Below are 13,136 nucleotides of genomic sequence, written 5' to 3'. Positions count from 1 at the left end.
TTAACGTCTAACTCATGATGAGAACTTATTTTATCAAGTTAAGTACAGATCATACCAATTGGGTAGAACACGGCATTGAGGTGAAATGTCAAATGTTCATTTCCATGGCGAATATTGCCGAACAAGGTCCTGAGAATTAGCGTTCATCGATGTTTGGTCCCCTTACGTGCTTGCATTTCACTGAATTGGTATCTAGCGCCCGGCCGTGTTTGAGATATGTTTTTGCGTAGACTGCTAGATGACGCCCGTGAGGAGTATTTGGTACTGAGTTGTGTTCATGCTTCAATGAATGCCTGCTTTAACTTAAGAAAGTTAGAAATTGGTTCATAACCTCTTGAGATGTTCTCAGCCCATATCATAAATTCAGTTTCATTGCGGAAAGAAGAATGCAGCTTGAAGATATTTTGACTGGACTTCTGTGCAAACAATCAATTCCCGACTGAAATAACATCAATGATGCAAAGATGACAGACAGTCGAATATTGGCGATTTCCATGCAAAGATTATGCTACGAATGCAGAAAATTCGATTTCTACCTGACAATTTTCGAGGTCGCTGCCTCAACACGCTTAGTGCATTACAATAGCGAATTATTAAAATGTAATGCTTTATTTAGGGTTGTACTAATAAAGGAATTAGCGACAAAGCCCAGCATTCCTCTGGTGATTGAATGTTTCCACATACCTGCTAATATGATGAAGTATATCTGCGTGCCATATTCAAGAGCAAGATTACCCTTGACTGTATATCGTTTTTTGAGAAAGATTACTCCTTCTCAGGCTAATTAAGGGCGTGGCTGAGCCACTACAAAGGACCCCCGCAGGGAATTTAGAAACTCCTATTTTTAATGAATTAAACAAAGTTTATTGTTCAATAGATTGATCACGTTTTTCATGTGACTGGGTTAAACGAATGCCATTTGTGACATTTGTGACAGTGCTTGTCAGTACCACGTGATATCACTTGCTCTGTGACTTCACAAAATGAGTATGTAATAATGGAGGGAAGTTTCGCCTCATAATTTTGAAACCCTTTGGCAAAAAATTAATAAGCAGAACTGTGCGGGTCCGCAAATGATCCCAACCTGGTCCCCAGGGACTTCATGAACAGAAACCCTGGGGACGAGGTTGAAATGATCCCAGGACCGCAAATGATCTAAGAACCGCAAACGATCCCCAAACTGTACCGCAAATGATCCCCATTTTGAACTGATTTGCAGAAAAAGGTTCATCAAAGTCGTTTTAAAGAGGATTCAGTGTTCACGCAAACCGTCGGCGAGCAATTCTGCAAATAAAATGGCCATCGAAGTTCGCACTTTCATCGAGAAAACGTTAAATGGCCTCTCACGTGACCTTTCCTGGCTACGTAATCTTCGGTATGAGCTGTGTGTGGCATGTACTCATTGCCTGCAAAGTGGTCACGTAGGTTCCTTACCTGGGTCTCAGAGTTGTGGCCAAGACGATTGCCTTCATCTTCTGCGAGTACCTCCTTGGGAAGAACTGATTTGTCTGAACAATTTTTCGGGAGAAACGGTTACGATTCCAGGACTGGAGAAGTGGTTTGAACTCCAACATTCCCAGGTAAATGCGATCTCTCAAGGTCAAAGGCTAAGTAAGTGTCATTTGGAAACTTAGAGACCCGTTAAGCCAATCAATCGATTGATCGGTCAGTCAGTCAGTCAGTCAGTCAGTCAGTCAGTCAATCAGTCAGTCAGTCAGTCAGTCAGTCAGTCAGTCAGTCAATCAGTCAGTCAGTCAGTCAGTCAGTCAGTCAGTCAGTCAGTCAGTCAATCAGTCAGTCAGTCAGTCAGTCAGTCAGTCAGTCAGTCAGTCAATCAATCAATCAATCCATCGATCGATCAATCGTATCGTATACCATGTCACGCCTAGCCTCCCTCTAACCTCTGTCTGTCCTTGTGAGCTAAAAAGCTCGTTAAAAGTACGTTCAAAGTTGAAAGTGATGTTATCGCAACACTTTTCTTAGCTGGTCAAGTAGGTCGACTTTACATCTGGTTAACTCAGCTTTAGGAGGATTTTTGTCACGCGGTCTGCTTTAATATCAATGTTCCAGTTCTTTTTTCTATCTGTCTTATCCTGTTTGCCCTCAAGAATGAGCGGAAACGAGAGTCGGGGACAAATAACAATAAATGATGAATTTTCTGAGCATAACGAGTGCAATTTGTGTTGCAACACTTTTGATATATGGGACAGGATACCGGCTTTAACATTAGTCTTCCTGGACAAGTAGAGCGGTTTTCAATTGAGTGTCAAAAGTAATTAGCGAATTGCTTTGGTTTTGCATTACTCAGTGATTGGTTCAAAGTTCTCGCGCCACTTTTTCAACCAATCAGAAGTGAAAGCAAAACTAATCGTGGCTCACGCGTGCACATCTTCCCGCGCTTTGTGTTTGCTACGTGTAATTACTTCGAATTTTGATTGGTTTCCCGGATTGTCTCCGTCCTTTTTGATTGGCCAAAGTAATTACTTTGGTTTTGGTTTTATGACACTCGATTGAAACTCGCTCTATGAAGCGAGAGCATTTAATGTACTGGCAATAAATCTGGCTCCATTTTCGAGTCTTTAAGATAGGGATGTCCTTTTTATTACAGACCGAGGAACAGGAAATGGGCATGTCTTCGGAGGCAGTACATGTAGGTACGCCAAGCATAAGTCCAATATATTTTTTGTGTCTTTGGCCATTATATTGTAAGGTAGCGAGAAGTTTCCTGTATTTACCGAAGCGAGGTAAACTTGCATTCCAAAATGCCAAGTGATCCCGAAAGTGATCTTTGTTCGCCGAATTTATAAGCGTTGTTACGGTGAAAGGCATGGATGAACACGGGAATATGCTTACATTTTTTGCCTCCTTAGCACAAGTCAGCCGAGAATAAAGTGGTGCATGTTGAAATTGCATTGCATAAGTAACTTTTTTGTATAGAGACTGATGAAATACCAAGATTTCTCCTTTTACTAAAAAATCATATCTTCACCGCGCGCAGTGAACATATCATTTTTATCTTTCACATGTGAGAATATAGGTGTCATCATGGTAAAGAACACGATTAGCCAATAAAACGCGAGCTTCGTCTTCATTATAAGATACTTTTGTGGTTCAATATATTTCTTCTCTACTACATTAACATTTTTATCGCAAATTTTCATAACTTTCATATCTTGTTTCATGTTACACAACATGCTGGTTGGTGACCACTTTTTCATCATTTCGAAAATGAATAAAACAAGTTGTTTTAAATCTAGACATTTCATCAATATCTGTATAATAAACAGAACATTACACGGCCGCTTGGGGATACGAATTTTATCTTCTCGTGCTGAAAGTATCTCTAACTCGTTCGCTTCGCTCACTCGTGCTCACTCGTGAGAGATACTTTCAGCACGAGAAGCTAAAAGGCCTACAATTGGAGATACATTTTCCAGCACTCGGCAAAGAACCTTTTTGACTTATGACTGTTTCTGCTTTGGTGTCCTCATACACCATAAGCCTTTTTAGAGGCATCACTACCAAGCCGGTCACTTCTGCTGGAGAGAACAGGACAGCCACAACACTGGGGATTTCATCCCCTACTCTTCTCAAATAGTGTGTAGGTTATATAACGTCCCAAAGGGAACTTATGAACATAGAAGATATGTGTGAGACGGGGCCTACGGTTTATAGTCCTTATCCCAGAAGACTTGAAAGTCTTAACTATTTGCGAATGAAATTACAAAGACAGTACTTTCTCCTCAGTTATTTTAAGGTCCTGAGTGTTGATCCGGCCGGGGTTCGGACCCGTGACAGCCCGGCGCTCAACCAACTGAGCCACCGGTGCGCGGTGGAGATTTAACTAAGGTTAACAAGTTCGTTTAACCTTTGAAGTTAAGTTGTAGATAACAAGATGCCTTCAATTCTGTAAGCAAACTCGTATGTAGTGAAACAAAATGTAAAGATTCCCTTGTAAGAATGGATGATGTTACTTGCTCAGTGTTCTACCAATAGGAGTGACTGTGGATGAAATCAGATGAACAATTCTTTTGTCATGATGAAAAAAACGGGAATACCCGGTAAAAAACATCTAGGATTAGAACACAGAACGAACAAATTCAAGCCACATGTGACGCTGACCCCTGCAACCGGGACACATGTCGCAAAGATGAATGTTCTCAGCAATGCGCTAACTCATCTGCCCAACCTGTTGTTCATTTATTTTACTCTTCAGATTTGGACCCAAATTTCTCATTCAAGACTGGGATCCCTTTATCCGATGATGTTCTTCTCATTGCGAATGAGCTTGGTTCCTCATGGAAGATGGTTGGCAGAGCTCTGAATGTCCCGGACGGGGTATTGGAGCAAATTGAAGAAGACGAACCTAAACTGTTTGAAAAGTGCTACAGTGAGTATAATAGTGTGGATTCTTAAAATCGTAATTGATCTGAACCCAGGGTGTCAGGGTGGTTTAGCGGTTATCAACCGCGCCTCCCACCTCTGTGACCCGAGTTCAACCCTGGCCTCGGGTCGTATGTGGGCTGAGTTTCAGTCGATCTCAATCTGACTCCCAGGGTTTTTCTCCGGGTACTCCGGTTTTCCTCCCTCATCAAAATTGACTCTCAGTCTATGACATCCGGCTGCGGGCGGATACCCTCGATAGGGATAACCTCTGGTATCCTTCCCTTTCATTGTATTAAATGAATAAAGTTGGTATTTATATTTATTTATGTATTTATAATAAACGGCAATGAAGTTAAGGGACAAACTGAAAGAGGAAAATCATTGTCGTGTGTCTGTCTCCTTCAAAGAAACGTTGAATTTGTTGATTTCAAGTCGTTTAGGAAAGGACGTCAAAGAAAATGCATCAAACAAAAACGACGAGGGTCGCTATGTCTGCCTCCTTTTCAAAGTGAATCTATTATAAGTGCGAAGTTTTTATGAAAATTAGTTTTCATTCATATTTAAAGTAAAACTAATTACTACCACGAAAACTTCATACTTAGACAGGGTTCGTGCAACTCCTTGAAGTCCTTGAAAAGCCCTGGAATTTAATTTTGGACTTCAAGGGCACTTGAAAAGCCCTTGAAAAAAAGGATTTTACGGAAAACTACTTGAAAACTCCTTGAATTTTATCTTGGGTGAAAATTGTTGAGATTGCATCATGCTAAGTGAAAAGAGACATTTCAAAAACTGAGCCCAAAATTGAATATTAGGGAAACATTAAAAGCTAAAATTAAGATGTCTGTGCGTGCACTCAACTTGCAGGATGTGGAAAGGAATATCAAGGGAGGCTTTTTCAGCAAAGAAAACACTGAAACACTATGTATGGCATAGAAATCTTCTTATAAAGACACCTTGAAAACTTGATTTCTTGTTCTTGAAAACTCCTTGAATACTCCTGGAATTTTACAGACAAAATCGAGCACGAACCCGGTTAGAGTCGTTTTGAAGAGGAGACCGACATGAACTCGGAAACAGTGGATGAAATGAACAACACTCCTATATTCGCTCATGGTACCTTTTTGCATGAAAATTTCGCTACTGCGCATTTTTTCGCGCAAGTCACGCACGCGTCATGCATCGCAGACCACTAAGGTAAACGGCCAACACTAATGGCAATCCTGCAAACTGACATTGGACATTTCCTTACAATTACACGACGCAATATCCCACCTTAATATGAGAAGCCTATCGCTGTAAAAAGAATGAAAACAGGCAGAATTAGAGCTTTAGTTCATCAAGAAATAGCGTTTCTAAGCAAAGCCGCGCTGATCTACAGTATTTAGGTCTAAAAACCACTTTGAAGACGGTTAGCTTTTACTTGTTTTGCTGGGTACTACTACCAAAGAGAACCCATCGATCCGGGTTTAACTCTTTGCCTCGCCTAAACTGAATGTTCTCTGCACATTGTTTGTTTCTGAAGTCTGAAGTAGATTGTAGGTCGTGTGAGTTGAATAGAAAGGGAAATGTCAGTTTGAGGGATGGCAATGAGTGTTGACCAAGGTAAACACCATGCCAAAGGCGCAAACATTTTCCACGAGAATGGAACGTGAAAGCGTGGGGCATCATAGGATAGCTGTAGACCCAGGTCTTCTCGAAAATGTCACGCAATGTCGTGACAGTGCGAATAGCCAATTCTTGGGTTGCACGTGACGTCACAAAAAAATTAAATACAAAAGTACAAAGCCTTTTGAGTTTTTATCTTGATCAACTACAAGAGGTTTTAAAAATATATCTGCTTGCATGTTTTCAGCTCGGTACCGTGCTTCGTTTCGAAAGTAGAGCAGTTTGAATTTCTGAGTTTTTCACAGTGCGTGACATGTTGACGGCTTTCGAAAAACATGCCAGTTGCATAAAAACATCAATTCCCTCGTGTTTTTTGTGGCCTAAGCAGCCAGTATACTAGGAGACGTGTCTATACGAGTGTTTGCTAGCTCATTATACAGAAGACAGCCAAACTAAATTCCAGATGTTTTTACAGGTTTCCGGCCGCCATGTACTTCAGCAGTACACCAACATGGTGCCTCCATACTAAACCCTACAAATTTGAGTAATAAATTTCGCCGAATAACTCAAGTAGGGAATATCGCACAGCCCCGAGACTTGGACCCGTTGTTTATTTATTGCTCTTCTATAACATTTCCATTTCTTGACTCAATTTCTTAAATGATAAGCGATTTGTTTTGACTTGCGTGACGTGCAACCCAAGAATCGCTTTGAGGACTTCGCAGCGATTTTACTCTCTTGAATGCTCGGTGATCCCCATTTTTCTTTCCCTAGATTTAGCAAAAAACAAAAAAACTCTGTACGTGAGAAGTTACAAATATTTCGCCTTTTATGCTTGTGCGATCGAAGTTTTCTTTCTTAGGTTAACATGTATAGTTTTTCAAGGTCTATTTCACCCCAGAAAAAGACATCAGCTGCAAAAGTTTATTTTGTTGTAATAGTTATGTTGAATTGAGTTCGTTTACCTGATCTAAATTTCGCTAATGTAGCTTTGTTCTTTTGCTGACAGCTGTAAGCTAAGATCGCCTTAAAATAACGCAAGCTTCTAAAAATGCACCTTATCTCGAAAACGAGCACGGTGAGCCCCCCCCCCCCCCCCCTTTTTTTTTTTTGCCTTTTTGGCAAAAGTACATCATTAACTAGTTGTATAAAGTTTAAAAAAAATCTGTACGTGGGAACATAACAAGACGTGAAAATTAAGTGAATAGCAATACATCAATAATAGCTAATAATGAAGAAAGAACGAGTTTATTACATTAAAAAAGTTCACAGAATCATGTTTCTATCTATTCTGGCGCAATTGGAACGTCTTCATACCAAGACATTTACAATCGAGGATAGAGGCGAAATCATTCGAGTCTTAATGTATTCTTCATTTTTTTGGTTTTTGCCTCAATGATCATGATTTTTAAAAGCGATTTTGTACCTGGATCGGAAGTAATTAATTCATGCATGTATTTTGTTCAGCTTTCCTGTGTCGTTGTCAGTCATGATTCCCGAGTTTCGTGATTCTTAAAAGATTTAAAACTATGATTCATGATTCACGACTCCGCTTCCATCCCAAAAAAATACCCAAACGACTATGGAGATCATGGTCAATTGACTAAAATTAACGAACAAGTGTAAAATTGTTTAAGATTGTTAGAACTTGTTACTGTTCTCATATAGACCCGTCACTGCATCTCCTGTTGTAAATTTTGATGTTATTGTAAATGAAGTTGTTCTATTTGCTTCAAGGATCAGTTAAATACCTTGAAATAGCGTCTTACTAAAGACTGCGAAGTTAAAAAGATTCATAGTACAAGAATTTCGCAAAATCGCGAAATTTAAGTGTCGCGAAAATTTCATGTAATAAGGTATTGCCCTCAGATGTAAAACAAGAGCGCTTAACTAAAATTGTAATCTCGACGATCGTATTACAGTCGTAACGTTACAGTAATTAATAACAGAGAGGGTTCAATAGTTACTCCTCCTTTTTTTCTATCTTTTGTTTTCACGTGAATGGATGGAATGTGTTATTGTTGGATAGTACGAATAGTTTTAAGGTACATCATGAAGGAAAATTTTGAGGCTTGCCTCTTGAGCGAAGTTGCGTGACGTCAATTAAGAGTTTGGTTACACGATAATCGGATGTAAGAACAACAACGGGAAGAAACTGGTGTTCGTTGAGTGGAATGAAGGAACGCAATTTAATGCATGTTTGCTTCCTTTTCTGTTCGAAGAGGGATTCTTAATCTGCCAGTTTCTATGATGAAGTCACTTTTGGATAAAATTGTGATTAAATAGATTTTTTTTTTCAGGTGTTCTAAGAACATGGAAAGAAACGTTTTCATCTGATGCTACTTATCAATGCCTAGCACGAGCATTACAGCATCCCTTGGTGAAACGACCAAATTTAGCTGTGAAGTATTGTGGTCTTCATTCTTGCAAGAATGCAATGGAGGCTAAGGATGTTTAACAGCAAACAGTTCAACAGAAGACAATATGAGTGTCTGAAAATGTCAGGAATCGGATGGGTTGTAATCATTGTATCGAACGAATCATACGAATGGCTTCACTTACTCTTGCTGGCAGAGGTTTCGTTAGTCTTCCCCTGCAGGGCTTCTGCACTGATCTCCTCGATGTTCTGTCACGCATGCGCGTCGTGACGTTAATGCAACGTCACTTCAGCTCTTCCCCCATTGGGCAGGAGTTAAAATTTAAACTGGTTATAACTGGCTTTAAACCGGTGAAGAGTTAAATTACTCATCCAAAGGTCTGGACGACATCGAGGAGATCCTCGCCGAGGGTTCCTTTCCTTCTCGGAAGGAAAACAAGGAAATCTCTGCCAAGCAGGGTAGGTTTCCCACAGGGATAGTTGATTATTTAGGGATGTGATTAGCAAATTGGTTTATTGATCAATCATTGATCTACTGATCCAGCGATCTACCCGTACCGTTCGGGGATCCAGCGATCTACTGACAAATCGATGTATTGATCCAGCGATCTACCGATCCTTCGATCTACCGATCCAGTGATCAAGCGATTCCAATGATCTAATGATCCATCAATCTACGGCTCCATCGATCCATCGATATAGTGATCTATTGATCTAGTGATCACCCCACCTAACAATCTATGTATTGGGTAGTTAGATTTTTGATATGGCAATGTGAGGTCAGATTGGAACTTGTAACACTTGTGACATCGATATATATGGCAAACAGTCTTCGAGAGATTTACATGGTACAATGTTACTGTCACAGGGCTAGTCTTTGTATCGCCAGCTTTTCGAGCTATCAGGCCTCCAGTGCTTCGTCTCCTTTTCGGAGTGCATTCCTCCAGCCTGTCCTGTCCTCAGCAAGTTCTTCCCATCTTTCAGTGTCTATGTCCAGGGCCACCAAGTCACGATTTGCCACGTCTTTGAAGCGCAGCATAGGGCGACCTCTGGGTCTCGATCCCGTGCACAACTTACTGTAGAGAATGTCTTTGGGAAGGCGACCATCGGGCATCCCACGCAAATGCCCCAGCCAGCGCATCCTTCGAATCTTCAGAGTCTGGAACAGTGAGTGGCTACCAGCACGCGATAATACCTCTTCATTTGTGATTCTATCCCACCAGTTTATCCCCATGATGCGGCGTAGGCAACGGAGATGGAAGGGATTCAGCTTCTTTTCGTGGCGAGCATATGTGGTCCAGGTTTCGGCTCCGTAAAGCAGAGTGCTCAAGATGCAGCATTCATAGATGCGGCACTTTGTGCGAATAGTCAGGTATTTGTTGTGCCAGGCTTGTTCACGTAGACTGTTGAAAGTGGAGGCTGCTCTTCCTGTGCGAGTCAGCAACTCCTGTTCAATGGTCAACCCTCTGTTGATAGTGGAGCCTAGATACGCAAAGTTCTCTACACTTTCTAGTTCTTGACCGTTAACTATGATTGGTGATGGATCACCTTGGTGATGACTGTCTTCTTTGTGCTAATTACCAGTGCGAACTCAGCGCAGGCTGCACTAAATTTGTTGAGCAGGCGTTGTAGGCCACTGGCACAGTGTGAAACGAGTGTAGCACCCTTGTTTGACACCACTGTTTACAGGGAAACTTTTCGACATGGCTCCTTTAAAGGAGACCGAGGCTTTCATGTCACCCGTGGAGCGATTTCACAAGGCTAAGCAATGTTGGTGGACATCCCAGTTTCTGAAGGATAGCGAATAGGCCCTCTCTGCTCACCATGTCGAAAGCTTTTGTGCGGTCCACAAAGGCTACGTGGAGAGTTCTTCTTTAATTTGTTCTCTGCATTTCTCTTGGATTTGTTGCACTGAGAATGTCATGTCCGTTGTTGAACGTCCACTGCGAAAACCACATTGTGATTCTGGGTAGATGCGGTCTGCACGTTTTTGAAGTCTTGGTAGTAGCACTCTCGCAAAGACCTTGCCGGTCACACTTGTGACATCAGTTGTGTGGTTTTTACGCTGGGGATAAACCTCATTTGTTTGGCGACTCCATCTTGTTGGCTGATTTATCGTTGTCCTCGCGTCAAACGCCAGTTTACCCATATTTTTTATGTAAACTCGCATTTCAATTTAAACCCGACTTACTTTATTGTTAAAAAGCACTCCATTCTGAGTTGAACTCTCTTAAATAAGGAAAAATAACGCCAGGAAGGCAAAACTATCCCCTACTCGTTTGTAAGTTCTGCTGTTCATCGCCACACTTTTGACTCGCCATCTTCGTTTCATTTGCGATCGTTCGCCGTGTTTCCCGTATTGAACCAGTATCGGTCATAAAGATAAGGCAATATCCAAGTCTTTCAAATGACTCATCAGCTTTGCATTCATTGTGTGCCGTCCTTTTAGAAACAGGCGATGAATATTAACGATGCCAGCACTACAACCGCCATTTCGCATTTTCGTGGGTTTCGAATGAATATGACTGAATTTCAAGGGATTTTCAGGGTCATAAGGCGCTTGCGCAACATTAGTCTCCTTTGTGTGGCACTTTAAGGCATACTGGCCGTCAATGGGTTAACCGGTCAAAAAGCTTGAAAACCCGGTGAAACATGCAAATTAGATTACTGTAAAATGACATCATATTGCTATCCAGTATTAAATAAAGATTACAAATGCATCTATCTCCGTCCATGTGATGCAGAGACCATTGAAATAGTTAATTTCTATAATACATTGTTTGCCATGCTTTAGACAGACCTCCAGTGATACAACTCACGTTAGTCGAACTTCTGCGGTAAGTTAAGTTCAAGTTGAATTTCTCAAAAGAAGGATAAGCCATCCCTGCCTGAACTTCAAAAACATTTTCGTCATAGAGATCTCTTGTCATGGTCATGCTGTTTTATCAAGGCATTTGGAGCTATGGTAACCAGATCTAGGTTCATATTACAGTCTGTCAACATTCGGATGAGAATGGCTTCAAGAGACTGGGCAATCCCTTAGGCACTCTTTTCATTGAGGTTTGGACCTAACTGCTTTATTGCAAGCTTTAACAGTTTATTTAGATGTTCCATCCGCAAGTCTAAAGGAATGTCTTCCCCTGCCTTTCCCAAGCTGTTGAAGAACCTGTTTAATAGAACCTCCAGCGCTATGTCCTTTGGTAAAATTGCATAAATCTTCGCCAGAAATAGTAACACAACATATGCATATTTTACGCGATAGTGACAGTGAAGAAGGAGAAGTGCAACCTTCAGAAAATCCAGGAATTTCCCCTGCATCTCCCCCTTTCACAGTGTGGTCCTGCAGATGTTCAATGAGAAAACCGTACTTAAGTCTTGGACAATGGTAGTTCCACTTGTGGTCTTCTTTGGCTTTACTCTCTCCAAGTGTGTTGACTTGCAAATCATATGGTGGATCAGGCTCACGGATTTCAGAAGCTTCATGTTTTGTCACGTTCATGTCTGAAATAGGCAACCATCAATATTTAATCATAAATAGAAGAATCTTCTCTGATGTCATTGTTTGCATCTCTCTTCATTATTTAAGAAACAAGTTAACACGGAAGAGAATTTTTGGGTGTTTTTTTTTTAACTTTCTCAAAAATTGTTGAGTTTTAAACAAAATTTTTTGAGCAACTTAAAGAACACCCAAAAAGTCATTTTACTCATTTAATTTATATTTTATTATTTTAAACAACTGGCTGCCATTACTACCATGGTCATAATTAGTCACCTGTTTCTGCCTTGCTTGGTCTTGTAGGTTTTACCACATCCTTGCCTGCAAAAATAATACCCAAACTCATCCTGCTCCCCCATTAAATCACCATTGTTCACATGGCCATGCTGGGTTCTCTCATGACTAAAGAAATGATGCAAATTCGCTATATTAATGAAATATGGTCTATGTGAATATCCAGAACAAAAACTACCAGCCTATTTTATTCAGACCATAATATATTCATATGTTTTTTTTTTACTACTGGTATGGGGTAGGAGAAGTTAGCAGTGAAGCAAATAATTTATGTTGTTATATATTATTACCAGTAGTAGCTATCTCTAAGTGCCAACGAGGCAGTCCATATAATACATAGTTTGCAGATTTGTATCAGAGTTCCAAAATACCCAAAAGTAGTTGTAATTTTTTATGTGCCAAAGTACTGCAACTCAACTTATTTAGTTAACAATAACGCAATAAAAATAGAAATTGCACACTTTGCATCTCGAACAACAATGTAAATGTCAACGTGTTTTGCAATAATATGGAAAGTATTGCTGTAATCTTTGAACGGCCGTAATTTTAACACGAATGTGCAATATTTAAGTTGAATAAAATCAGTGCCATTTACAAAATTGCCAAAGCGTTTTCAAACTTTTCAGTGTGAAACATGTAATGGGGAATCAAACTCTCTAGCACATGAAAGTTGTTTCACTTGTAGAATTTTTATTTTGCAAGATACAGCCGTGAATTATAAGTTGCATTGATCGTTTAATTGTGTACTTTGCAGACAAATTTCCTTTGAAAATTAAATTAAATTGTTCACAACTCAATGGTTTCAAAACGAAAAACAAACTGCTCTACTCGCGGGCTGAGGGCCGAAATTGACAACAGCGGCCGATAAGAACACGTACGCAGGTTTAGTTTTGAGCTCGTTCACTCAATATAGAACACGCTTGTTCGAAAATAAATATTAACGAACACTCAACGCAAGTGTACACAACACAATGGTCA

The 13,136-nt window shown here is 40.4% G+C and overlaps 1 protein-coding gene across 1 annotated transcript; it reads left to right on the top strand.

Moving 5' to 3' along the window:
- Positions 1 to 1,263: 1,263 nt before the first annotated feature.
- LOC138015420 (uncharacterized) lies at positions 1,264 to 12,719 on the top strand. Its single transcript, XM_068862448.1, has 4 exons — positions 1,264 to 1,580; positions 2,609 to 2,654; positions 4,217 to 4,390; positions 8,292 to 12,719. Exons 1-4 carry the CDS (start codon positions 1,296 to 1,298, stop codon positions 8,447 to 8,449), a joined length of 663 nt encoding a protein of 220 aa, XP_068718549.1. The 5' UTR covers positions 1,264 to 1,295; the 3' UTR covers positions 8,450 to 12,719.
- Positions 12,720 to 13,136: the final 417 nt, after the last annotated feature.

The sequence above is a fragment of the Montipora capricornis genome, chromosome 9, assembly GCF_036669925.1.
Source record: "Montipora capricornis isolate CH-2021 chromosome 9, ASM3666992v2, whole genome shotgun sequence".
NCBI classification, from domain to species: domain Eukaryota; kingdom Metazoa; phylum Cnidaria; class Anthozoa; order Scleractinia; family Acroporidae; genus Montipora; species Montipora capricornis.
Note: the sequence above shows the minus strand (reverse complement) of the source record. Positions and strands in the feature narration are given on the sequence as shown.